The 25,424-nt window shown below is 43.1% G+C and overlaps 1 protein-coding gene across 6 annotated transcripts in view; it reads right to left on the bottom strand.

The window, feature by feature from the left end:
- The window catches only part of IKZF1 (IKAROS family zinc finger 1), a 71,526-nt gene that overhangs the window by 10,334 nt on the left and 35,768 nt on the right, over positions 1 to 25,424 (bottom strand). For 4 of the 6 annotated variants that reach the window (XM_080976837.1, XM_080976838.1, XM_080976839.1 and 1 more), the window contains exons 4-6: positions 12,949 to 13,203; positions 3,525 to 3,692; positions 2,113 to 2,238 (exon numbers count right to left, since the gene is read on the bottom strand). In XM_080976837.1, coding sequence (XP_080832963.1) covers positions 2,113 to 2,238; positions 3,525 to 3,692; positions 12,949 to 13,203 — 549 coding nt within the window. The remainder of the gene's footprint in view (positions 1 to 2,112; positions 2,239 to 3,524; positions 3,693 to 12,948; positions 13,204 to 25,424) is intronic. The other 2 variants (XM_080976841.1, XM_080976840.1) reach the window with 1 other exon arrangement.

The following is a 25,424-nucleotide window of genomic DNA, read 5'->3' as shown; positions in this document are numbered from 1 at the left end:
TGAACCTTTCTATAATAATTATTGCCAATGTTGCTTATTTTATATTAATAAATAAGTCTAAACAGAGTACTTTTTTTTTTAAAGAAAATGATTTTTACAAGCTTTGCAAGAAGCATGGGAATGGAGAGTGAAGGCGAGAATTGTACTCCTCTCCCTCCTTGCAGCGCATGTCCTGCTGTGGATCTCCCCTCCTTGCAGGGACATCCTTCCCAAGGCTGCAGCACCATTGCTGAGAGGGCTGAGGCCTTGTCAGCATAGAACACCTGTGCTCAGAGAGCGGCCCTGGTTGCCCATTTGCTACAGGGCAAGGTCAAGATGTTACTATTAGTATATAAAGCCACTGTATGCTATTAGTGTATTAAGTATATAAAGCCCTTAACAACTTGGGAGCGTTTTACCTGTGAGATGGCCTTACTCTGCGTGTGCCCTTTTGCGCAGTTTGATCAGCTAAAGGTGCCACGTAATGCCCATTCTGCCTTGGTAAGAACTTGATCATTCAGAGTGGCAGCACCTGCACTTGGGAACTCCCTGCCTATTGAGATCAAGCAGGTCTTTCACTGCACTCTTTTTGACGCCTGCTAAAAACAACCCTGTTTAGGCAAGCCTGCCCAGATGCTGAGAAAGGTGAGGCTTGTCTAAACAGGGTTGTTGTTTTTTAGCAGGCGCTGATATTTTGTTTTGTTTCCCCAAACATCCAATGGCATCCAGTAACAGTAGCAGGACTGTAAATAGAGCAGGGAGAGGGGGGAAGAGTAGGAACAGAACAATGTCATTATGTAAGGCTGAAACCTAAACTATTCCTGCTCAAAACTTTGTGGAAAGCTCACAATGAATCTTGAGCATCTAACACATCTATATGCCTATCCCTGAAATCCATAATTTAGCAGAGACAGGAAATATACCCCTAGCAAGCAGGCAGATTATGGGGCTGGTTTCCCCTGAGTTCTGCACAGCAGACAAGCTGGAAGGTGTGCAGAGGAGGGCGACAAAGGCGATCCAGGGTCTGGAAACCAAGCCGGATGAGGAAAGGTTGAGGGAGTTGGGAATGCTCAGCCTGGAAAAGAGGAGACTGAGAGGAGATATCTCAAGGGCTGTCACACAGATGCTGGATGGTCATCTGATGGATGCTTTAGTTGCAATTCCTGCATTGCAGGGAGACTAGTAGTTGACCCTTAGGATCCCTTCCAGCTCTTCAATCCTGTGATTCTATGATTTCCGGCAAAGAGGTCCAGGTTCTCCCCCTGCTCATTTTTTCCTTACAAGCAGGTCTGTGGGGCAGGTCGGTTGCACTGCCTTACAATACCACTCCATCCTCAGAAAGACCCCTTGGCAACCTTTCATCCCAAACTCCTTGTTAATAGCACTGCATCTTCACAGGTGTGGTGTGTTTATTCTGCACTACATTCCCAAGATGGTTCCTTGTATCAACTGAACTTTTTATGGGGGTTTCCATGCTGAAGTATAGTGCTCTGTCTGCTCATATGGATCACATATATGAAAGCTGTATTTCTCTACATGTAAGACCTGTGATGTGGATACCCTGTGACCAAGGGCCCCCAGAGAAGTGAAGCAGGCCCTGGCTCTTGCCAACCAACTGCTGGGGCCCCAATCCACGTCGTACAGTGTCTGCGGCTCAGGAATTCCTGCTGACATCCCTGCTGGTGGGCTCATGGAAGGGGAATGCCTGTATTCCCACTGGGATATGCAAACAAAAAGGCACAGCAAGAGAAAGGAAGGCAAAGATGGTCTGGGGGCATCCAGGGGGGCTGGTGGTAAAAGGCAGAGGAGTGCAAAAGCCGAGCAGGAATCCCTTGCCTGAATGGCTGGTCAGAGAGGAGGACAAAGGGGCTTCTCCACCTGCTCCCGTGGGAACTGAAGAGTACTTCCCCACCACACAATAAAGACTGTATCCCAGCATTCTCTGCAACACTGAAAAGCCCCGGCCGCATGTCTCTGTGCCGCTGCTGCCCTTGGTGACCCTTAATGTACCTGTGCCCCGGGAGAGACTGCTTGGGGGGCTCATGAAGGGGGGCTTTGCTGCTTGCAATGCTCCGGCAGTGGCGCGGATTACAGTCAAGGCCTTAGTTTTGCCTTTCTGCTAAGTACTCTTACCCGGGTAGAGGCCGCCTGAGAGGCTCATGGTTTGCAAATAGTTGTGGCAACGCTCTTTATGTTCTTCCAAAGAGCTGCGCTGTTTGTAGCTGCGACCACAGTATCCACATTTGTGGGGCTTGCCAACTGCAGGGGGAAAACGGAATTTACTATAGAAGCTAAATTAAATAATCCTGATAATAACAGAGTCAAATAACTGCATCAAGCGGATCCAAACATCTAGAATCAGTGACCCACTCAGAAACAAGAAACAAGCAACTAATTTTGTACTCTAGGTGCATAATGTCACAAGGAAACTATTTCTACCCAGAAGTAAGTACTATTGAATTCAATGGGGCTTAGTCCCAGATAAGTGAGATAGGATTGCAAGCTTTAATTACCACCTTCTCTTGTAGAAGTTTCTTGGATCACTAATAAGAAGGGACCTAAATCTGACAAATTAGAACTTGTTCAAATCCTGATTCAAAGTATGTGTTCAGTACAAATCTACTGGTAAATGCATTTTTGATGTCCTGCTGCACCCAGCTGATTCTTTAAATTGTTTGGAAGCAGTCATTTTGCTTTTCATATACTGAAGATGGGAGGTTTGTGTAGTTTTGTCGCAGAAATATTGTAAATGCCAGTACTCAAACCCACTGTTGGTGAAGTAGGGTAGTAAAGTTGTAGGACACCGTTGCTGTTTCCAAACACAGATTCCAGTTTTCCTCCACTTTTGCCTTGAGCCTAACACATTCTTTGGGAAGGTGCATTTGGACAGCCTCATGTTCATAGCAGGAACAGTAGAAGAATTCACTTTAGTGCTTACATTCAGTCAAGTTCAAGTTCTTCATGCAACACATGAGGAAGGGTAGTTTTTCTTCTTCTAAACCTGCCTTTGAAACTCAGCATTTATTTATTTTTGTTTGCTACTTACATTGTGAGTGCATTGACCGGTGCTTGGATTGCTTCATTCTTATGCATAATTCCCATGAACTGTTGGCCCTAAAATTGCCAGACCTGTGCAATTTGTGATCCACCAAACAGAACACAGCCCACAGCTGTGTATTATGGCCTGCCAAGGACTCGGCAGCTTCCCAGTTCTTAAAGTCCCAAGCAGGCGGCAAGAATGGAAGGACCCTCAAGTAGTCCAGCTTACATGGTGGTGGGCTGCACTTGGCTTAATGGGTCAAACTGGGCAAGCACACATGGGAGGCAAACTGACAAGCACAGATATCTATCTATCTATCTATCTATCTATCTATCTATCTATCTGATATCTGCCTGCCAGCAGGCCTTTGATTTCAAGGCAAGGGCAGAGAAAACATGAAGTGAAAGATATTTTATCCTGAACCAGTTGCAGATGCACCCCTTGACCTCTGGCCTGGGCAGGCAGCAAGCACATTGTTTCCAGAATTTCTAACGTGGACACCTACCAGAATGGGTCCTCAGGTGGCCCGTAAGAGCATCTCTCCGACGACAAGCATAGTTACACAAGTGGCACTTGAACGGCTTTTCACCAGAGTGTAACTTTATGTGACGGAGAAGGTTTCCTTTCTGAGTAAAGGATGCCCCGCACTGATTACAATGGAAGGGGCGTTCGCCTACAGGGAGAATGAGAGGGAAAAATATGTGAGAACAAAACTCTTACATTGTTACAGGAGGAAGATTTCAGTGAGAAAGTTGTTTTCCAACTGGTGCTCTATGACTTCCACCGGCTGCAGGTTTGATATAACATGAGCCTTTCAGACTAAACCTGCCAGTTCCTTAACGCTTCACTGGCTGGGTCAATTTGATCTGAAAATCTAATTTTTTTTTCTAAATCAGAATGGCACATCACAATGCAAATTCAAACTCATTTAAATAAAGTGACTGCAACATTTTGTGTTGAAGAGCCACTCTTCCTGATCAGCAGTTTTGGAATAAACCAATATCCAATTTTGCATGTTGTGGCATTTGGTGGGGTTTTTTAATGTGGCTTTTTTCAAAGGGTCTTTAAAATATGCCACTGAAGCAGCAAAATAAAAAGGAAACTCATTAAAAATGCATTTCAGGATCACAAGTTCATTTCAGCGTTACATTCTTATATTTAAATGAAAGGCACTTCATTATAACAGTTATAATAACTTCTTTTCATTTACATTTTCCCTGTATTTTCCCTTTCAATTTCTTCTCCATTACCTGGCTGTCCCTAAGCAGCCAAATCAGGAAAGAGACAGAGAAAAGCACTGGGGGGGGGGGGGGCAGAAAAGAGAAGTTAAGACATAGCAAAGGAAGCTGTGTCTTCCATTCAGAAGTCCTGACCCTCCTTGGAGGCCGGATCCTGACAACTCAGGTTTTCTGCTCATGTGTCTTTGTGTTTCTTCTGTTTTAGAAAAGTAGTCCGGCGCAACTGGGGCAAATTAGCACACATTATCCAGTTTGACTGGGGATACTAAGATTTATAAATGCGATTGTTTTATTGCAAGATTGCCTTTTGAGGAAGGTAGGCTCTTTGGGTCACTTCACTGAGTTCCACAAGCACGGCTAGTCAACTAAATATTTTGAAGTTGATTAAGCATTTGCCTTTTAAATAGTTTAATTAGATTTCAATAAATGTACATTTTTCCAGGAACTCAATATTTGTTAAAATACCGATGTAAGCCAGGAAACACTGACAATAAACTAAAGTTACCAAGCATTTTGGGAAGGAAAGACCATCTTTATTATCATTTTTTCTTTCCATGTTACAGTAACACACCAAAACAAAAAAAATCCAAAAAAACAAAAAAGTGTACCCTTACCTCTCAGTACAGGCCAATTAATTTTTTACCTCTGTGATTAATCATTTTTATTGGTTAATTAGTCAACTAAAGTTTTAATTAATTTTAACACTAGTTACATTTACAACACTTATTTCTTTATTTCAGGAATTTAAAAACCACACTACACTCAGACAGCACCTAAGCAGTGTACAGAAATAGAATGTAAAACATAATACATATCATAAAACAGCATTAAAACAAATACTAGCAATAAAACAGACTAATTTTGGAATAGTTTGGGGAATAGTTTTTAACAAACATCTAAAACATAATGAAGTTTGACACCAGCTTCGTTTCTAAGAATTCCAGAGACCTGGTACCACAACTCTAAAAGCATGTGCTGGAGTCCCCAGCGTTGTTTTGCGACAGGGTCATGTGACACTATCAAGTTCTCCATCTACAGATCTAAGTTGACAGTGTGGGTGTCATAGGAGAGAGAGCTTCTCAGACAAGCTGGTAGACAGCCATATAGAACTTTATACACCAGAAGTAAAACCTTGAATTGGTAGCCAGTGCAATGCATTCAACATAAATATCATGTAGTTTATATGCTGCTGCAGAGATCAACTGTGCAGCAGATTTTTACACTAAGTGTAGCTTCTGGAACAATACAAAGGCAGCCCCATATAAAATACATTACAGTAATCAAGCCTTGATGTTGCCAATGTGAGGACGGCTGTTGTCAAGCTATCCCTGCCCAGGAATGGTGGGAGCTAGCAAAGCTGGTAAAAGGCACTCACAGACGTGGAATAGGACAACATGAAGTCCAGGAGTACCCTCACGCTACACACCTGCTCTTGGAGAGGGAGTGCATCCCCATCCAGAACAGACAACTGGCTAATTTCCTGGCCCTGGGGACCCACAAGGATTCCATCTGGCTGGGATTCCGTTTCCATTCCAAGCCTTGGACAGCAGCACAAACACCTCCAACACACCCACCCACACCCCAGTGGCAGACTCCCAGTCAGAGAGAACTCCCACCCATCACATAACTGCATCTTAGGAGAGCAACCCACTTCCACCTAGGTTGTTCGCCCCTAACTTACGTTCTCACCAGAGAATAGGTTGGAGGTCACACAACCCCTCCCTGCAGAACTCCTCCCTCTCAGCAAGGAGTGCCCATCCATCCCATGCCACCACAACACTCCCATAAACACAAATTGAAACAAACAGAAAGGGACTGGCACCCTCGTCCTCATTGCAACCCCAAAGGAGCAACTCTGAAGGGGTGGCCTGTTATACTGTTACAGTGTTTACTAAATATTCTGCAGTTTCCACAGGTGTTTCTGTCTCCCTCAGGATTCTGGTAGGACTCAGTGCTGCAAAAGCTGCAGAGCTGCCAGCGAAAGGGGAGCAGGTGGCCCCCTATAGCCACAGGTAAGTGTCTTCACTTAATAGGGAGGAAGGCCCATTGAATTCAGTATACAATTAAATGATACATGAAAAGGACCCAGATACCTGAAAGGCCTGTATGGTGTAATGGTTGAAGTGTTGGACTAGGACCAGAGAGACCAGGGTTCAAACCCCAATCAGCCATGAAGCTCACTGAGTGAGCTGGGAACCGATCTCGCAGGATTGTTGTGAGGATAAAACGGGGAGGTGGAAAATACCATCTTGAGCTCCTTGAAGGGAATTTGAAGTAGAAGTGCAATAAGTAAAATTCTGTGCAGCATATTTTTCACTTTGGGGGGGGGGAGTCAAGAGATGGGCAGTGAAGTACCTTAGAAATGTGCATTGCAGAGGGTTGGACTAGATGATCCTCAGGGTCCCTTCCAACTCTAAAAATCCATAGGCTAAGAAGAAGCTTAGCGTCTAAGAAGCTTAGCGTCAATATTTATGTTCCTAGACAACGTTAAACGACCCTTTTTCTTTAAAGGACTAGAAACATTCAAATTCGGAAGCAAACTAGAGCAAAGTTGTGGGATACTTATATGCAGAGCATATAACCCTTCCTAAATACCTTTTAGCAAAAATTTATGACTTTGACACTGCTGTAACAACATAGACACAAAGATCTGTTTCATCGCAATTACTTCCAGTCATATTTTGAACTTCCAGTGGATACTCATCACTTTGGACTAGAAATATTTAGTTTCATTAATACTTCAGTAAAATGAGTATACCAAAAGTGAATTGCTTTGGAAAAGATGCATGTGTCAGGCTAAATTGTATAAAATATTGCAAATTCTTTATTACAAAGAACATTTTTAAAGCTATATTCTAAATTGGGGAAAAGATACAGTGTCATTGATAACATTTGCCATGAGAACATAGCTAAGATTCTGGTACTAACCTTTAATTAGGTGCTTAAATTTGGGAGACTTGTTTTACAGTAATGTCCAGTTGATACATTACTCCTGAACATTTTCATAAGTTATATAGTGCATTAGATAGCAAGTATTGGAAATGTCAGATGAATGTTGAAGTTATTTTGATATGCAGAGAACATGCAAATTTGCTATGTTATACTAGGGGTATAAATAAAAAGTTATTATTATTATTATTATCATTATTAGAAACTGATAGGAGATGTAATATGAATTATCAATCTGATAAAATTAGAATTGGACTATCTGCTGTTCATGTCAGCTTATACAAAAAAATTATCAGTGTGTCAGTGTGAAATGATCTCGTATATTATCACAGCTGCAAAATGATGCGATACAAAATTCTGTAATAATAGTAATAGTAATTATTGTTGCTGTTGTACCCCGCCCATATGACTGGCACCTATTTCTACCATATTAGAATGGGAAGCTTAATAATTTTTTTAGCTGCTCTTAATATTTGTAAATGTTTTATTCATTCATTTCTTCATTTGTATTGTTGTGCTGCATAATTGTTTGCTGCCCTGGGCTCCTTTGGGTGCAAGGGCTGCATAGAAAATTAATTAAACAATAATGCAAGTAAATCTCATACATATGTTCAAATGGCTAGCTAACTTTATGAGAATGAGGATACAAGGAAGCAGGCTGAGGAGCCTCAGGAAGAAGGGAAGAGGGAGGTCTGCTTACAGTTCTCCCAGCTTCTGCTTCACCGGCAACTGGGCTGAATAGTCACCCCAATTGTGTGCTCCACTCAGGAGCCATTTCAGGATTTTACGGGGAGGAGCAAAATAGAGAGGGGAGCAGAGCTCATAATATTCAGATGAAAGTCAAACTGGGCCCACCAGTGGCCAAGATCCACCCTGAGACCTCTGCGTATAGGTTGGTATATTAACAACAACAACAACAACAACAACAACAACAACATATTGTAGATTCCCCACCCCTGATGGCACTTATTCATATAGTTCACTAAGCGTGAACAAGAATGAAACAATCACAGCATCAGTTTTCAAAGGGAAACACAACACATCCCGATAGTAGCCTGGTGACCCTATTCAGCATTTCAATAAACAAACATACGTATTATCGTAAAATCTTAATGCGAGGGCAATTTCAAGTACATGCCCTGCAGCTTAGAAATGGTCAGGCCACTATTTGACATGTTAAGTGGTGGGAAGTCATTTACGAAGAGCTTATGTGGCCTGCCATTCAGCTAAGCAGAGCAGGATTCACCGTCAATTGCTTAGAGGTTTTCTTACCACCAAGTGCATTTTGTTAAATAAATATTCAGCACAGTCCTGACTGCACAGTGGCTAGCCTAGAACAGATCTGAGACGACCACTTTAACGAACAATAGGATACCTACAATGTATGGGAACTCTGGTGGAAGACCCTGACTGCATTGTGCTATGGTTTGTATTCTGCGCTGCAAATAGCAAAGCAGGGGGAGTATAAGATCAGTCCACTTACATTTAAGACCTCACTTTTAATGAAAAATATCAGGTACTTATTTTGCATATCTTCACTTGGCAGGTGTGTCTATTAAATGTAATTATGCCTTTTAACCAGGGTCACTCATTCATCACATTTGGCACTTGCCATGCAAGAGTTGTATTCATTTATCAAATATTTATTTAAGGGAATGCAATATACAGGATTTACTCAAATTAATGGGTTTTGCAAGCCTCACGTGTTCATCAGGCACATACTACATGTCAATAATAGAGCATCCCTTTTTACTTCTGGTTTTAACAGGGCTGCACAAAAGCTGAGGGAGGAGTTATGTCTGCTTGCTGTTACCTCCCCAGATGACCCAGCCTGGTTGCTCCCACCATTAAGTGTTTTTAGCCAATGGGTGAAGTCAGAGCTGTGATTCAAAAGTCATGTTTTTTGGACGTCTATATAAATTGTTTATTTCAGAAGGCTCCAAATCAGTTACAAGCAACATGAAGTGAATTGCTGTCATTTGGAAAATATTAGCTTTTCCTTTCTGCTCTTTCTTCTTCAAATTTTAGAGGCACAGCAACTGTGGGGTATCTTAGCATAATAAACAGAAAACCTTATAAATAGGACTAGCAATGTCTTTTCTCACACAGAGTTCCAGGTGCAAGAGGAGAAACTGTAGAGATCAGGAAGGTAAGGCACGCCCAGAGCGACAAGAATGCTGGAAGAACCTCTCCCCAGTTTACGTTTCTGTTTCTAGAAATAATAAAGCCAAAACAAATCAGATAGATGTGTCCAAGCATTTTTGCCTTTTCACCACTCATTGGTACTAAGTTTTTTGTATGAGCAGCTTGTATGAGAAGTGTCAGTCCACAAATCCTTAATAAATATCATGTATGTCTTCAGATGTTTTCCTTTCCTTAACTTGGAGCCTTGTCCATAGATCTCCACATTTTCCAAATGACATTGAAAGCCACTTGGCTGATGCAGTGACCTCAAAATTTCAAAGCCCATGAAGAGAGTCCTCTCTACAAGTATTTGCCCTCCCCCAGCTGGGTCCCAGGTCTTGATAGCACCACAACCATCCAAAGCCAGTCTGAGGGCCAATGCCAGGCATAGGCACCAACATAGAGGGGCTAGGCTCCCCTTCCAGTGTTCAGACCAAACAAAGCAGAGGCACAGCAACTGTGGGGTCTCTTCTCATGTGGTGGAGGAGGTGGAGCATGGAGCCCACAACCTTTTATCCTCCTGTCGTGTAAGGGAAAGATGGGCAAAGCAGCCCTGGGCTGGTGATGGTGGCAGGAGGAGGAGGAGGCCAAGTGCAAGAGAGGAGGAGCCACTGAACCCGTGCTGCTGCTGCTGCATTTGGCTCCGTCCCTTGGATGCTCCCAACGCCACGCGTGCGTCTTGCCCCCTCCCATCTTTAGCACAACTTGGTGCCTCTGATGCCAGGCAAGCAGAGGATCAAGCATGGGCTCAAGCAAGTGACAAATCATGGGGTGGTCTGATTCCAGGCCAGGCTCAGGACACAGTGATGGCAGACAGGCCTCCAGCCTAGCACTGAGCTAGAGTTGCTAGAACCACACCCAGAATCCAGTTGAATTCCACCCGCTGTGGAATTCAAGCAGGACCCTACTCATGAGAAGACCTTGACTCCTCTTTCCCTGAAGTCTGGCACTTCTCCTTATGGTGTGAGCTTAGGGCTGGTTCCGCCTCAGCTTCTGAGGCTGAATTCTCCTGCTGCACGGACGTCCCTCCAAACAGCCTAGTCCAAGAGCGCAAATTCATCCTCATCCCCAGATCCTGGACTTTGCAGCATAGGAGAAGTGCGAATTCTGAGGATGAGCCACTAACTGTGCATTGAAATTACTTCAATTGCTATCGGTGAGGTGGCTTATTAGGGAACGGCATGGAACAACTTGCCATGTGGGATGGGGCAGGGAGGTTTGTGAGGGGAAAATACACTGTTATGTTGCTTCCTGCTCTTTGGCTACTAGTGGTAGAGATGCTTTAGCTGAGATTCCTGCATTGCAGGGGGTTGACCTAGATAACCTTTGGGTCCCTTCCACCTCTACGATTCTATGACTGTTTATTGGAAACCTATCCTCCTGTTCTTTTTTGCTCTACAAAGTCACACATTTGGCCAGCAATCCACTTTAGCTAAAAAGGAGCAAAGGAAAGGTGGATTTGCTGCCTTGAGTCCTGCAGAGAAAAAAATGCTTTCACTCCATGAGGATGAAAGAAAAGGGTAAAGGATTGTATTGTATTGAGGAAACATTGGCTATTCCTGTGAAGGGGGAAGAGAATTGTGCACAGTTATTGCCAAATGTGGCTGAAAACCTCCAAGGAGATCTCCCTGCCCTGTTTGTGCAGCTGGCCAATGGAAAGAGAGCACTAGCACACCATGAAGGTGTTCAAGATAAACCAGTGGGCAGAGAAGACGGGGGGGGGGGAGGACAAGGCATGCTTGGGGAAAACAAAGTGCAGTTTGTTTGGCATCTGTGGGTCTACTCATGGTTTGTTCAACAAACCATGGTTAAAACAAACCATAGCTTAACACAACATGTGAACAAGGTCAATATTACATTTCTGTCTCTTCAGGATTTATTCTCCAGTTCTTCAACTTACAGTTAATTTGTTTAATAACCGATTCTTATGTTCTTATGCTTAGCTATTTTATCACTCAGTTGCTTTAACCGTTCTGCTAGTTCCTTCTGCATTTTGTCAAAAGTAATATTTATTTCCAAAGCATCCTATTGTTTTTGATATTTCACATTCTGTTGTGAGTTTGCTTTCTGATATAAGTATTTTTATGATGGAAAACCTGCCAATTTTAGATAAAAAATTATCTTGATGCTCGATCTACAAAATCTTCTCTATATTCCTTTATATATATATTTATTTTGAAAAGTTATCTCCTTCATTATCTGCTTAATTATGAAAAGCAAGCCCCCTCCACATATTAACACAAATTATTTCTTAAGAACAAGGAGCGCAATCCAAGCAAATTCAAAATCCATAGTATTTTAGACTGTGCCTCAGGAACGATTCTTCTCTTCTTTTTTACTCTGTTTTTTGAATTACGCCATGAAGCTCTTATAAAAACCAGTAAGAATTTTTACAACCCATAACAGAACAGTATGAACTCGCCTGCATAAAAAGAGAATCAATTCTCTTTTTACCAAATGGCAACAAATTAATCTGGGCATGATCCATTCACAGTGCAGGCCCAGTGCCCATGGTGTAACTGGATCATGACCTAATTGTTCAGAACATCACTTTACACAATATGCCTAAATTGAGATACGTACATAGATTATTTAGGACAGTACAATTAACAGTAAAACCTTTTAATAAAGTCAGCCCTTTATAAAAATCAGGAGGGAACTCAAGTCTATTGTAAACTGTATCATACACTGATCATGTTACAGGGCTCACAAAAATAATAAAAATTGATAATCACTTTTTTTCTAAAGGAAGATATGAAAATACCAATAGCAAATTTGGTGCCCTGTCCTACACCACTGAGGTCATTGATCCATTTATTAGGTATGAAAATTTTGTCCAAAACAATGTATTTTGTTTCAGTTAATTTTAGGGTGATTTTGGAACTGATATCCCTGAAAAGTGTGATGGAAACAGAACATATAAAACAGACATTTTTATAAACATCATTAGGATCACTTTCAATAGTTGTTAGCAGAATAACTATATTTGTCACCCCACATATAAAAGTTAGGACTTCAAATGTCAATTTCAAGCTCCTTTAAACTTTTAAATACAAGTGTGTGCATTATTGCACACAAAGCCTGATTATGTTTAAGGTGGCCTGTTTCATCCAGAGAGCAACAGAAAGGCACACCTCCATCCATGTAGTGTGAATGAAGACCACAACAAATGTTTGTTGTTGTTGAAATGCACATTGTGATACAGATGAGCATCCTAGTGTGTGTGTGTCTGTGTGTGTGTGTGTGTGTGAGAGAGAGAGAGAGAGAGAGAGAGAATGCGTACATGCACAGTTCCCAATACATCAAGGAAATTTATGTGTAGAAACTGTCTCTTTTATCTCTCTCTCTATTACTGGAAGGAAACATTTGTGACATGATTTAATGACTTCAAATTGATTAGAATTTGAGGGATTCCCTCATTTGTGTTTGATGAAACCATAAATACTCAAGAGGTTCTATGTAGCATGCAAGAAAGAATATGTTCCCCAGACTCACATAAATATATCTCTTCCTACTGGTGTGGCTAAATGGGGGGAAAAGAACTGTTCTAGGCCTTACCAGTGTGGCTCCTCTTGTGAACCATAAGAACATTGGGACCGATGCAAATTATCCCACAGACATCACACTTTAGCTTTCCGTTAGGGAGTCGAATGCCTCCAACTCCTGACATGGCTTTGCTGCCATTGTGTGAGCCATTCATTTTCTCTCCAGAGGCATCAAGCATTCGTAAATCCTCCGCACATTCTTCCCCATTCATTTCACAGGCACGCCCATTCTCTTCATCACTCTGTGCCTCTATTTTAATATTACTGGCTGAAAGAAATAATAGAGGGATGCCACTCAGTGCTTTTAAAAATAAATAAATTTAAGGAATAAAAAACATTGTGGCAAAAAACAGTAAACACACAAAGGAAAGCATTTCTCAGCAGGATTCATGAAACACTTCTATGGCACTTACATTTCTATGTGTGCAAATAATTATTTCAAGCGCATGTGAAGTATTAGACAATTACGATTACATGGATACCTTAAAGTTTCATATCATTATGCCTTAAGTTCCAATATTAGCACTAGCAGGGCCACAGGGACCCCTTAAGGAATAGCCAGTATTGCTTCTCTAGAAAGGTGTGTGGACATCAGGACCAGTTGCCAGGTGGGCAGCAAAATGCCCCTCAGAGACCAGCACACATGACTGATGAGCTAAATCCAACTTGATGGGCCACAAATTGTACAGCCCTGGCTTAGGGAATGGATTTGTACTTTGAAGAAAGAACGAAACTATATACATGGTTCAGCTCATGCTAGGGATGCTGGAATAATCTGTTGAAAGTGGATTACCAAGTGGATTTCATTCCCTCTATCCTCTAGCCCCATCATGACACGGACTCAACTTACAATTTAAAAAAACAAACAAACACACACACATCATATGTAAATAGACATGTAAAATGCAAAGCAATCGTTCACATATTCATCAATGCATAATTGCTGCTGTTCTCCCAGGGGCTTCATTGGTTTTCTTTTTCCTGAAGTACTTTGCTGATTCAGTGCGCATCTACGTTGTTGTCTGCAGTCCTAGCCAAGCCTATGTGGAAGTGGATCCCACTACAAGGTTAGTGGGATTATTATGACTGTAGCCTTCCTAATCACTTCCTAATGCGAATTTAAAAAACACCCAATGCTTTTATTATTATTATTATTTTCCATTGTTCTTCTTTTTGTATGAAAAGAAGTGGTCTCTTTTGTTACCTGTTGACTTTATCTGTGCATCTCAGTTAAAATCTGTAGATTTCAAGCTGCCAAACACTAAACCTTCTATACTATGGACATGTTTTAAAACATATAATAGCTTCAGCATTATGCTTCAACAGATTCACACACACGACCATTTTCTGAATTAAATTTGCTCTGGTCAAATAAAATGATGCACAACAAAAAGGACTTAGGTCAGTGGTATCGTGTGACTACAAAATGTGTGACTACAAATTGAGACAATCCAGGACAGGAAGAACAGAATATCAGCAGGGCCCTAAACTGCCCTTCCCAAGGCCTGAGTGAGGGAAACAGGACAGGATGAAGTTTATGCTAAACTGCAAAATCAAGACAGTGAGGCTGCAATCCTAGCCTCACTTACCTGGGGTAAGCCCAACTAAATTCAGAAGTTAGTACTCAGGGACTTACTTCTGAGTAGACACAGTTAGAATTGCAGCCATAGATGGCTTTGGGATGGGTCATTAGCCAAATCATTAATTTTGCCTTTAAGGTGCCACAAGATGCTTTGTTGTTTGGCTGCAAATGACTATCAGGGGACTCCCCTGGAAATTGAGTAACTTTGAAAGGGAATACACAAGGAAGCAGCAGTGTCAGCTGGGGGGCGGCAGGGGGCCTTGGGCCCTCCAATTTTCAAGGAGGGCCCCGGGCCCCTCAATATCCCATGGCGACATGTGCATGCCATGCCACATACTCATGTCATGCGTGCAAACTGCAAAGCATGCACATGACAAGTCAGCATGTTGCAACATGTGGTGTGAGCCCATCAATCGTGGGGGCAAGCCAGCATGCCTACCAGGAAGGTAACCAATTTGTAAATATCTGTTGTTGATGACGGAGATGTGCCTGTCTATCACTGTACAATATATGTTTCTACATAAGCAGGTGACAAAATGGAAGAAATACTTGTACAAAATAAACCAGTTGCTGCAGAATGGAAAACACCAGATGAAAGGGCATGAATGTTGAAGTGGACTGAGGCATGCTTATGAATGGTGTCCCCACCACCAACCTATTCCACGTACCAAAGCCAACAAAGCCAGCAGTTTACTGGTCCCATGCCACAAACAGCTCTGTGCACTCGGCACCTCTCAACTTTTGCTGACCAAGGCAGCTTCCTCACTATGCTTCCTGAAATGCTCATTTTCCATGTACTGGGTGTACTGGAGGTGTTGCTGCTTTGTACAGTGATACCTTGGTTTACAACCATAATCTGTTCCGGAGGTCCGGTTGTAGACTAAAACAGGTTGTAACCCAAGGCGCACTTTCGCCAATGGGGCCTCCAAAAAACAAATTGGTTGTAATCCAAAAAAAGGGATACACACTTCAGAGTTTGATGTGGTTGTAGTCCAAAACGGTTGCAAACCAAGGTACCCCTGTACATCCAAGAGGACATCAAGCTAGAAATTTGTAACAGGGCAGACCCTTTCAAAGATAGCAGGTCCCAAGAGCCTGGTCAAAATGTTTAGGGTGACCTTGAGGATGCAGCATGAAATCAAGGAGGCATCCAAAAGAGGAAATTCTGCCATAACAGGAGACTTCGATTACCTTCAAAGAGACTGTTCTGGTCAAAGCAAAGGAGTGAAATTTCTAGGTACCCTAAATGTGCCCTAGAACAGTTGTTCATGGAACCAACCAGAAAAGGCAGCAACCCTGGTCTGAATCTTAAATGGTTCCCACTTGCGAACATGAACTATAGTGCTATCAAATCCAATATATATGTAAATATACATTTGGCAAAGAAAACAACAACCCCAAAACCAATATGGTCACATTTTACTTCAAAATAGGAAACTGCCCAAAAAGGATGGAATTGGGGAAAAGGAAGCTGGAAGGAAAAGTCAAGAAAGTCTCCCAAATGCTTGGGGGTTGTTTAAAACCACAAAATCAGCTGCCATGTTACCGCAGATCAAGAAAGGTAACACCAGAGTCAAGAGGATTCCTGCATGTTTAGCAGGGATGTAACACCTTGTCCATTTCCGTCCAAAGTATATTCATTAAATAAAAGGCTTTCAACCATTTTGCATTTCTTTGCATTTTGCATAATCAACTGCAGTTCGGTTTCTGGGTTTTTCAGTGGCAGGACTTTACATAAACAATGCTGTCATATTTTCCTTCCACATTGGCTCTAGAGGCAGGTTTGGCTCACCCCTCAGGGGCTCTATGGGGTGGGGGAAGCCTCAATCTGCCTGAATCCTAACCTTATCTACAGAAAGGTAAATCCTATTATTCGCAGATGAGTGGGTATAGCATTGCAGCCTTAGTCTCAAAAGCAAGCCTGGGACAGAGGCTGGGATCCTACACAGAACTACTACTCAGAGGTAACTTCCATTGAATTCAGTGGGGCTTACTCCCATGTAAGTGGGATTAGGACTGCAGCCTCAAGCTTTTGCAAATATAGTCCCACTATTCAGCACAGTGAACAACTACTGTCTAGTTAATGTATGTGGCAGGTACAGAGTTACAGCCCAATCCTAACCACGTCTGCTCAGCAGTAAGTCCTCCTGAAGAACCAGCATTGTCCTGCCCAATCTGAAAACATTTGCAAGAACTATCAGGATTCTTCCAGTGTTATCTAATATTTTTTATTTCATTAATAGTGTATTATTGTTGTTGGTATTATTATTATTATTATTATTATTATTATTATTTGCCTTTAGCACCCTTAGGTTGAAATTAATGCTAATGTACTTCTCTGCCTGTATTCAATTAGAGAGCCATTCATCTCTTTACTCATAAGGAAGACCAGGCTACAATTCCATTGGAGTATGTATGTACACATACAGAGTCCTGAGTAGGCGGTGGTCTTAAAGTTAACTACAATTGGCTCACAACTAGGGTGGGGGTTATGTTCCGGGGGATTGCATGTGAAGACAAAATTGTGTCTAGTCAGAACAACCTTGCCGCATGACCACCCCCACTTTTCCGAAGCCAGCACCCCAAGCAGGCCTTGACCCCCCCCCCCAAGAGGCGCCCACAAGATCTTGAGGGAATCTCCCAGAGTTCCAAAAAGAGCTTCCCAGAGCCCGTTAAGGAAGTCGGAGGGCTTAAAAGCTCTTTATGTGCCCTCGGCCTTCCATGTGTGATTTCAGCTGGCCAGCTGCCAAGAGTGTAAAACTGCAATCACACTAGTTAACTGTGCACAAGTTGCCAGTCGGCTGCATACAGTTATTTCTTCTGCCCAAGAAGAGCTTGGTGATGTAATTTTTGGTTCAACATCTATTCCAAGGGAAATCATGGAAAGCATTGTTAAAAACAGAGGATGGTATTCAGCTGCGTTTTCAATAGGTCTATTCCGAGGAAAACTCAACTGAATGCCAACCAGGTCATGCTAAATCATGGCTTCTGTAAGGGTTTTTGAATTCTTCGAGAGTGTCAACAAGCAAACAGAGGTGATCGGTTGACATTTGAATAATTTATTATAAAATCCAAATCAGTGTTGACAATTATGACAACAGCAGAAATCTGTCAGCAAAATAAAAAGAAATGGATTAACCTACAAAATCATTTGTTTGGATATTTAGGGCCCAATCCAATCACAGTTAAGCCGCAGAATTAAGCACTCAATTCTCAGAATCATTTCGGGGGGGGGGGGGGGAGTGTTGGACTTTAGCCACCTTGTGAACATGATTCCAAGAGTTTATACCAGTAAGGATATAACACTTTCTAGCCAGTCATCGCGTAAGTGCCCTCTCTAAACAGATGATTCTATCTGTAGCACTAAAAAAGATTTGCAAGCTGCAAAAAGAAAAATAGGAAGTGAAATAAATGCAAGGCTGTTCAAGTACAGTAAAACACAGACAAATGGAAACACAGGGGTGACAGAAATAACGTGCAAGATGGAGAAACTTGGTAATACACTGAGAACACATGCACAGTATACTTACGGGAAAAGGATTTGGGGATGATGCTGTGAAAATCCCTAAAGACTTCAGCCCTATATGCAGCTGCAATAAAGAAGGCAAAGAGGATGCTAGGTTGTAAGGCGATCAGCAACATGTCAAAGAACCATAAAGGACATTGCTTCCAAGAAGAAGACAAGTGCCACGACCACAGAGATAAAATACAGAAAGGAATTACAGCACAGAAGTAAGCCCTTGGAATCTAAGAAACCCCTGGCATCTAATATACAGTTGCACCAGGAACACCATTTCAGATTTCAGGGTGGGAGACAGTCTAGACACAGACCAAGACTTGCACTTGGAAATGATCAGTTGCAAAAAACAAAACAAAACCCCCAACCCCCACCCGCTTTTAATAGCATTTGCTGTGTTGTTTTCTGATACTGCACTATAATGACAGCAACTGTATCAATACAGATCTGTTTTTGAAGCAAAGGGATTTGTGTCTTCAGCATGCATATGCAGTACACAAGCCCATTTAATAACCATCACTCAGTAGGTAGAACCAGCGAGTTGGCTGGAGGTATAAGCTGGAAACACTAGAGAAGGGGTGGCCAATATGGTGTTCTTCATATGTCCGTTGAATTCCAGCTTCCTCAGCCCCAGGCAGGATGGCCAATCCTCAGGGATACTTAGAACCGTAGTCCAAAAGATCAAAAGGGCACTACATTGGCTACAACTGCCCTTAGGCCAATGCCTGGGAGTGTATCTACATTGTGAACTTACATCAATTGTATGCTAGTTTAACTGTCACACACACCCAAATTGTGAGAGCTGCAGTTTGGCATGAGTGCTGAAAATGGTCTTCTAGAGAGCCCTAGCTCAGCCCATCCTCGCCTCTGCTCCCTGAAAAGAACTGCAGTACACTTCCCAGAAAAACATGGGGGATTAATGACTATCAACAGAAGTGTAAAACTACACACGTATATTCAGAAGAAAGCACATTGAGTTAAATGGTGTTTGTTCCCAGGTAAGTGCATACAGGACTGTAGCTTAAGTCAGCTTAAGTCTGTGAAGCAGATATGCCACAAGACTCCTAGGGCTTGGGACTCTGCATAGGCAAGGAGTTTGTTATGAGGGATAACAGCAAATTCTGGTTAATCTTTCCAGAAAATACTGAATTTTTCTCACCGATTAAAGATCTAGACAAGCAGTTTGGTACATTAATTCCTTCCCTGACTCTGGAGTGTTTCCTCCAAGTAGATATTAATGATTTCTGCAAAGAAGCCTACCACAGATAAGTTATCTTCTGCTGAACAACCAGGGAAATGAGAGCTCCACCCAACCCAGAGGCTGGTGTTTCCTTTCTCCATATATACTCAGAATTAGAATGGCAAACATGTGGCAAACAGGCCTTTTATTTATTTGGCTGTATTTAACTATTTTGAACAGATCTATAGCTACAATTTCAATCCTGCAGCAGCTTAACTCTCTGAAGTAAGTTAATGATAACTTCAGAGGAAGCATTTTGAATTCCTCGGGAAAAAAATTCAGGCAAGCAAACATAAGTCACAACTCATCAGGAAGTTTTCAGTGAAGAGCCTCACTGAAATGAGCAGGCGTTAGGCAAGAGCAGCGTCCGGGTCCTGTGTAGCTCCCATTCAATTCAATGGAACTTGAACCAGTTTAACTGTCCCACCATCTACCAAAGGTTCTAGAGAATTGCCCTTTGGAAAGGGTGCTAAGAATTCTCTTAGAGGTCCCTCACCCCCATACTGTATACCCAGAGTTCTCTTGGGAACTCCTTAAAGTCTGTAGAGTTGATAAACTCTCATCGTTAGATGAAACACACAAAACAAATGGATATAACATTTGCACAAATGAAAAATGTGAAGTGCATTAAAACAACAACAACCCACAATTCTGGCAAGAAGCTTAAACAATTGCTAAGGCTTATATTCATGAAAATGACCATGTGTCATGGATGCTTTAGTTCTGACACTTACATCCCAGAGGGTTGGACTAGATGACCCTTGGGGTCCCTTCCAACTCTACAATTCTATGATTCTGCAATGCAATGACTGTAGCCATCCCAACCTTGTTCTGTCAGTAGGCTTGCATCTGGTAGCTTAGATGTGACTGAGATTTATCAGTAGATTTCTAGGTGATATGTGGTAGAGCAACAAGGATTTCTCTGTTCTTTAACAATAACAACAAAAATACATCTCCCCCCCCAAAAAAAAAATAATTATGGGGGGATATGAGTTGATTTCTGCATAAAAGGACAAAAAATTCTGTTTTCAGTACTGAAAACAAATCTCCAGGCCAAGTATATACTCAGAGACCTTGTCATTCCTTAATTCTACATCAGTTCTCCTGAGCCACAGTTTTCCACATGGTTCCAATTGATGGGGAACTCGTGGCTCACCAAATATTGTTGGAATCAGATTCCTATTAGCTCCTGCAAGCATATCAGTGATCAGGGGTGATACGCACTGTAGCTGACCAACTTCAGGTGGGCCACATATTTCCTGTCCCTGCTCTAAGGGTTCTCATGATAAATGCACTAGAAACCACAAGTAAGCCCAGTTAGTTCTGCACATCCTTATCTACAGGAATAGATGGATCCATCAAATGCAATGACGCTAGCTGACCAAACTGTGGCGCCTCCCACAATGCTCCTCCTTTGGTTTTATCACCCGGTCTCAGCTTGGGGAAGGAAGGCTGTGGTTGAACCAGCGACTCCTCTGGATTGAAGCATTGCGGGAATTCAAGAAGAAAGCTGAGGGCAGCGGAAACCCATCTTTGCAACGATGTCAGAAAGATTCAGTACTTGGGCTTTCCCATGGATAGTTAATGTCTGACCATTTTGTTGAGCTGGATCCTGATTTATCTCCAATGTAAATTAGTGCTGCAAATCTGCATATTTCCAGAAGGCCGCAGACTGCAGAGTGAAATAGCCAGAAAAGCTGCTCTGAGGTGAAAGGTGAAGAACTCTTGAGTTCCCTAGGGAACTGGGGCAGTTCAGCTGAAACAGCACATCGCAGCTTCCCCCGTCTGGCTTAACAGGAAACCTCCAGCTCCTGTTCCTCTCTAGCTTAATCCACAAATGCATCAGTTCTGGGCATTTGCTTTCTTTCCTCATCCCCGCCATGTTAACCCCCACAGATCTCAGGGTGGGTGGCTTGCACTAAGGAGTTGTGGGCTGGGAGAAAGGCTGATCCACACCTCTCCACTTCCCAGAACTTTCTTCTGCTGTTTTCCGCAGGTGTCCACTTTGCATCCACAATGGGTAGCAAAATTATTATGCACAAATGAGCACCCTAAGCTTACCACAAGGAGTGACAGAGCTTCCTTGCAAGCCTGCTGGCTCAGAGAGCTCTTTGAAATACTGCACTTTTAGAAAGGGTTGCGGGGGGGGGGGGGAATCCCCTCTGGAAACCCCTCTGATTTAAGCAGCAGGCTAGAATCCCTTAGGCTAGTGGATCTGCTCATGACCAAGCACGTCAGGCACCAGTAAGTTTTCAATCAATCCTGCAGGTCTGTAGAAATGACCTACAGCAAGAAGAATGGGTTTTGGGATTTGGAGGGAATCATCTTCTTGGGCCTTCAGGTGTCTATATTCCTTTGCTCCTGTTGGCTTAAATATTGTGCAGGGGGCAATGAGTGAAATGTAAGTGTTCAAGCTGAAAATATCTAAGCAGGTAACCCCAGCTGATAATTTGGAGAGTCTATCTCATCTCTTGAGTCCTTTTCTTGGGTCTGGAAACACCAGGAAGCTGGAAACTCCAGGTCCACATATCTGTATCTGCTGCGGATTTATTTCAATGTGATTTTTGTACTCTGTTTTCTTTGCACAAAATCCTCCTGCACGAAACTCTTCTGTGGGTTTGTTGCACAAGAACACCAAATTCACTACTGTACTTGTGCAACCTAAATTTGTCAGTATATCCCACTCGCAAAATAGCAACACTGTGTAAGTAGTCTTAGGTTGCAATTCTAACCCCACTTACCTGAGAGTAAGCCCCACTGAATTCAACAGAACTTACTTCCAAGTAGGCATGGTTAGGATTGTGTTGTTAGTTTCTCAATTTGCTGCTCATAATGTAACTGGGTTTCCACATCCTCCTCACATTGTTGAAAAAGCTCTTGAAGAGGAAGAAGCTGCAAATAATGAAATATAGGAATGCAGGAAAAAGAGGAAGCAGAAGGCAACCAAGAGCCCAACTGAAATGTGAAGAGTTATGGAGAAGTGACAGAAAGGGAAGCCACGCCGGGAATGGCGCTTGGTGGCTCAGCCGAGAAGCAAAACAACAACCAAGCCAGGAGAAAACTGGCCTCCTTTGCACTGAAACAGTTTTCCATGCTCTGCTTGAATGACTTACATGCTGTAAAACTCCAGCTGGACAAGGGGGAGAAATTCGAATCCGTCCACATTTAAAGACGAACCTACCTAATTCACATTTTCCTGAACTGAAACATGGCCATCTGTCAAAATAGGGACTTCTCCAAAATTTTGCAGCACAGTTCTCCAGCCAAGCAACGTGTACAAAATGCATCTACTAGGGGGAAGTGCGCTTAGAAATGCATCTGGCATGAAAATAACATACACTATATATATTGTATTTATATATAAATAGGTACCGCTCTGGCGGGAAGGTAAACGGCATTTCCGTGCGCTGCTCTGGTTCGCCAGAAGTGGCTTAGTCATGCTGGCCACATGACCCGGAAAAACTGTCTGCGGGCAAACGTCAGCTCCCTTGGCCAGTAAAGCGAGATGAGTGCCACAACCCCAGAGTCGTCTGTGACTGGACCTAATGGTCAGGGGTCCCTTTACCTTTACCTTACCCTAGAGGAAGCCCTGGTCATCGTTCAAGAAACTCCAGGGAAGATCCACGGCACAGTTTAAAAACTGTTGACCAAATGAGGACTGGTTAACTTTTGTAATGAGCTGTTCTAAAAGACAGAGGGGGCTTCCAGGTCAACTGACCCAGATATCTGAGCTCCTTCTTCACAGGGGTGCCAACTTCAATAAAATATGGTGGGGGCCCAGGTAAGCTCCACCCTGCATAATCGATCACATGACGCAGTGCACACACACCATTGGAATGGGAATGCCCATCAACTCAAATATTTTAGGGGGGTATCCTAGGAATCGGCTCCTATGCTTCTTCATGTGACCCATTCTGCAAGATCCAGAGGGTGGCCATATGAGAAGGGGCTTCTTCTGAGATGGCTCCCCACTTGTGGAATGCCGTCTCCTGGGAGGCTCACTTGGCACCTTCATTATATACCTTTAGGCGCCAGGCAAAAAGGTTCCCCTTCAACTAGGCCTTTGGCTGATTAATGTCCTTTTATATGTATCTGTGAGAGGGAGGTTGTGTTTTCATTTTGCAATTTTCTACTGTGAACAGCCCTCTGATCTTTGGATGAAAGGCCATATACAAATTTAATAAATAATAATAATAAAGAATGTGCATTATCTCACAAATGGACCCATTCAGATCCATTTTTCTGTGTGCACAATTTGCAGACAAAGGTTCACACGCTCCCTTTCCCCCCCAGTCACCGCATTCATTGCTATTCATCCTCTTGCCCACCCCCAAAAGTGGGCCAAGCTTGCTGGAAAACACCCCCAGTGTGCTTTTTGTCCCTCCTGACAAGCACTCCTCCTCTGCCCTCCACAATCTTTTTCCATTCTGGGCAAGCGTTTCTGTGTCTGTGCATTGACACTTCATAAAAAAAGAGAAAGAGGGAAATTCACTGCAAGTGCACAAGAGCAAACATTGCAAGAGCTTAGTTATTACCACACCTTAGTTTTCATGCTTTGCAAGAGGTGGGGGGCTTTTTATTTTTTCCCTTTTTCCAGGGGATATTTTTGCACTTGTGCACACCACACATTTTCATTCCCCCTCCCCCCGGAAGTGTGCATGAGCAGCACAGATCTAATTATAGCTGTCACTTCTGCTGAGGCGAGTTTTTGCTCTCCTGCAGGATCAAGCCCATTCCTCTCCCTGCTTTACAGCAAGATGGGGATGGGGATGCAGTGGGCAGCCAAGGCCTTGAGTCCTGACCAGCAGTGCAAAAGGAGAAGGGGGAAATGGGGTGAAGTGTTCTAGCTTGCAAGTGAGCTGCTGGGGCTGCAGTTGGCCCTTCCCTCCTTGCACGGATCAGCCTCCCTGACAAAGAAGCAAGTGGCTTCTTGGAAAGGGACTCTGGCAGTGTCAGGGTGCTGCCACTATGTGCACTTGTCAATTTCAGAGGCGCCCCCCAAGACTGTCCATTTCATCTCCACACTTCTCAATTTCACCCAAGCGGAAGTGGTGGCATTCCCCCTTATCCGATTCCAAAGCAGCCGATCCTCGGAAGTGCCATAATTCTCCTTCTCCTTGTTTGCAGGATGGGAAATGGCAGCTCTAGTCAGGGCAACACCTCAGAGTTTCCAGCACAAACCAGAAATGCCACACACTCTGCCGCTCACATGGCAGGACAACATGAAGAGGCAGCTGCAAGGGATGCAAGTGTCCCCTTCCTCAGGATCAATGGTTTCCCCTTCATGTGCCTCAAGCAAACCCAGGAATAAAAAAGGTGGGCAGAACACTTTCACACTGAAAAAACCCCACTTTTCCATGAGACCTCTATATCATTTTTTAAACTTCTCGACTGCTATCAACAGCCGCCCCCGCCGCCACTCCCCACTCCCAAAAAGAAGTGACTCAACAGCAAGAACTCTGAGAACCAGGTTGTTGAAATCCAGAGGTGGATATAGGCACACCTGCATAGTTTGGGCTGCCAGAGACAAAATGACTGGTTGTGTTCAGGTGAGGAGAAAATAGAACTAGGGGGTGCGGTGATAGAGGACACCCACCAAAACATCGCCACAAATATGACTCCCCCCCCCCACCAAATGCAAGAAGTTCCCTTAAATACTGTATTGAATTGACAACAGCAGCTGAGGAACAAGAAAGAAGAGGAAAAGCAGGGGGTGGGATTCTGCTCTCTCCATGTCCACTCTAAACTGTCCATTCAGATAAGGCAATAGGATCCTTTCACCTGTTTCTGCTGCTACTGCCTGTTTCTCCCAAATTAACAGAAAGGCACCACAAAACTTATGTTTCTGGAAGGACACAGCTAATCAAGCAATGTTGTTCCTGCTGTTCTGACCAATCAAGCTGTGTCCCAGCCAAGTCATTTGCAAAATGTGGCCTGTGAGCAACCCCTCAACATGTTGCTGTGCTGGTTGCAAAACACACAGAGGAGGAGATGAAGTGGCCATCCCTGATGGGCCAGATAGCAGAGAAGGTCTTTCCAAAGAGATTGTGACATTCAGCATCCTGTTTGTTCAGGAAGAAACTTCCATGTAGCAAGACTAAGGGTTGTAGATTCTCGCTGAGCATTCTCTCAAAATCATGAAGTCAGCTC

This window comes from Podarcis pityusensis (genome assembly GCF_964106645.2).
Source record: "Podarcis pityusensis genome assembly, chromosome: 13".
Classification (NCBI taxonomy): domain Eukaryota; kingdom Metazoa; phylum Chordata; class Lepidosauria; order Squamata; family Lacertidae; genus Podarcis; species Podarcis pityusensis.
The sequence above is the reverse complement of the archived record's forward strand: the minus strand, read 5'-3'. Positions and strand labels throughout refer to the sequence as shown.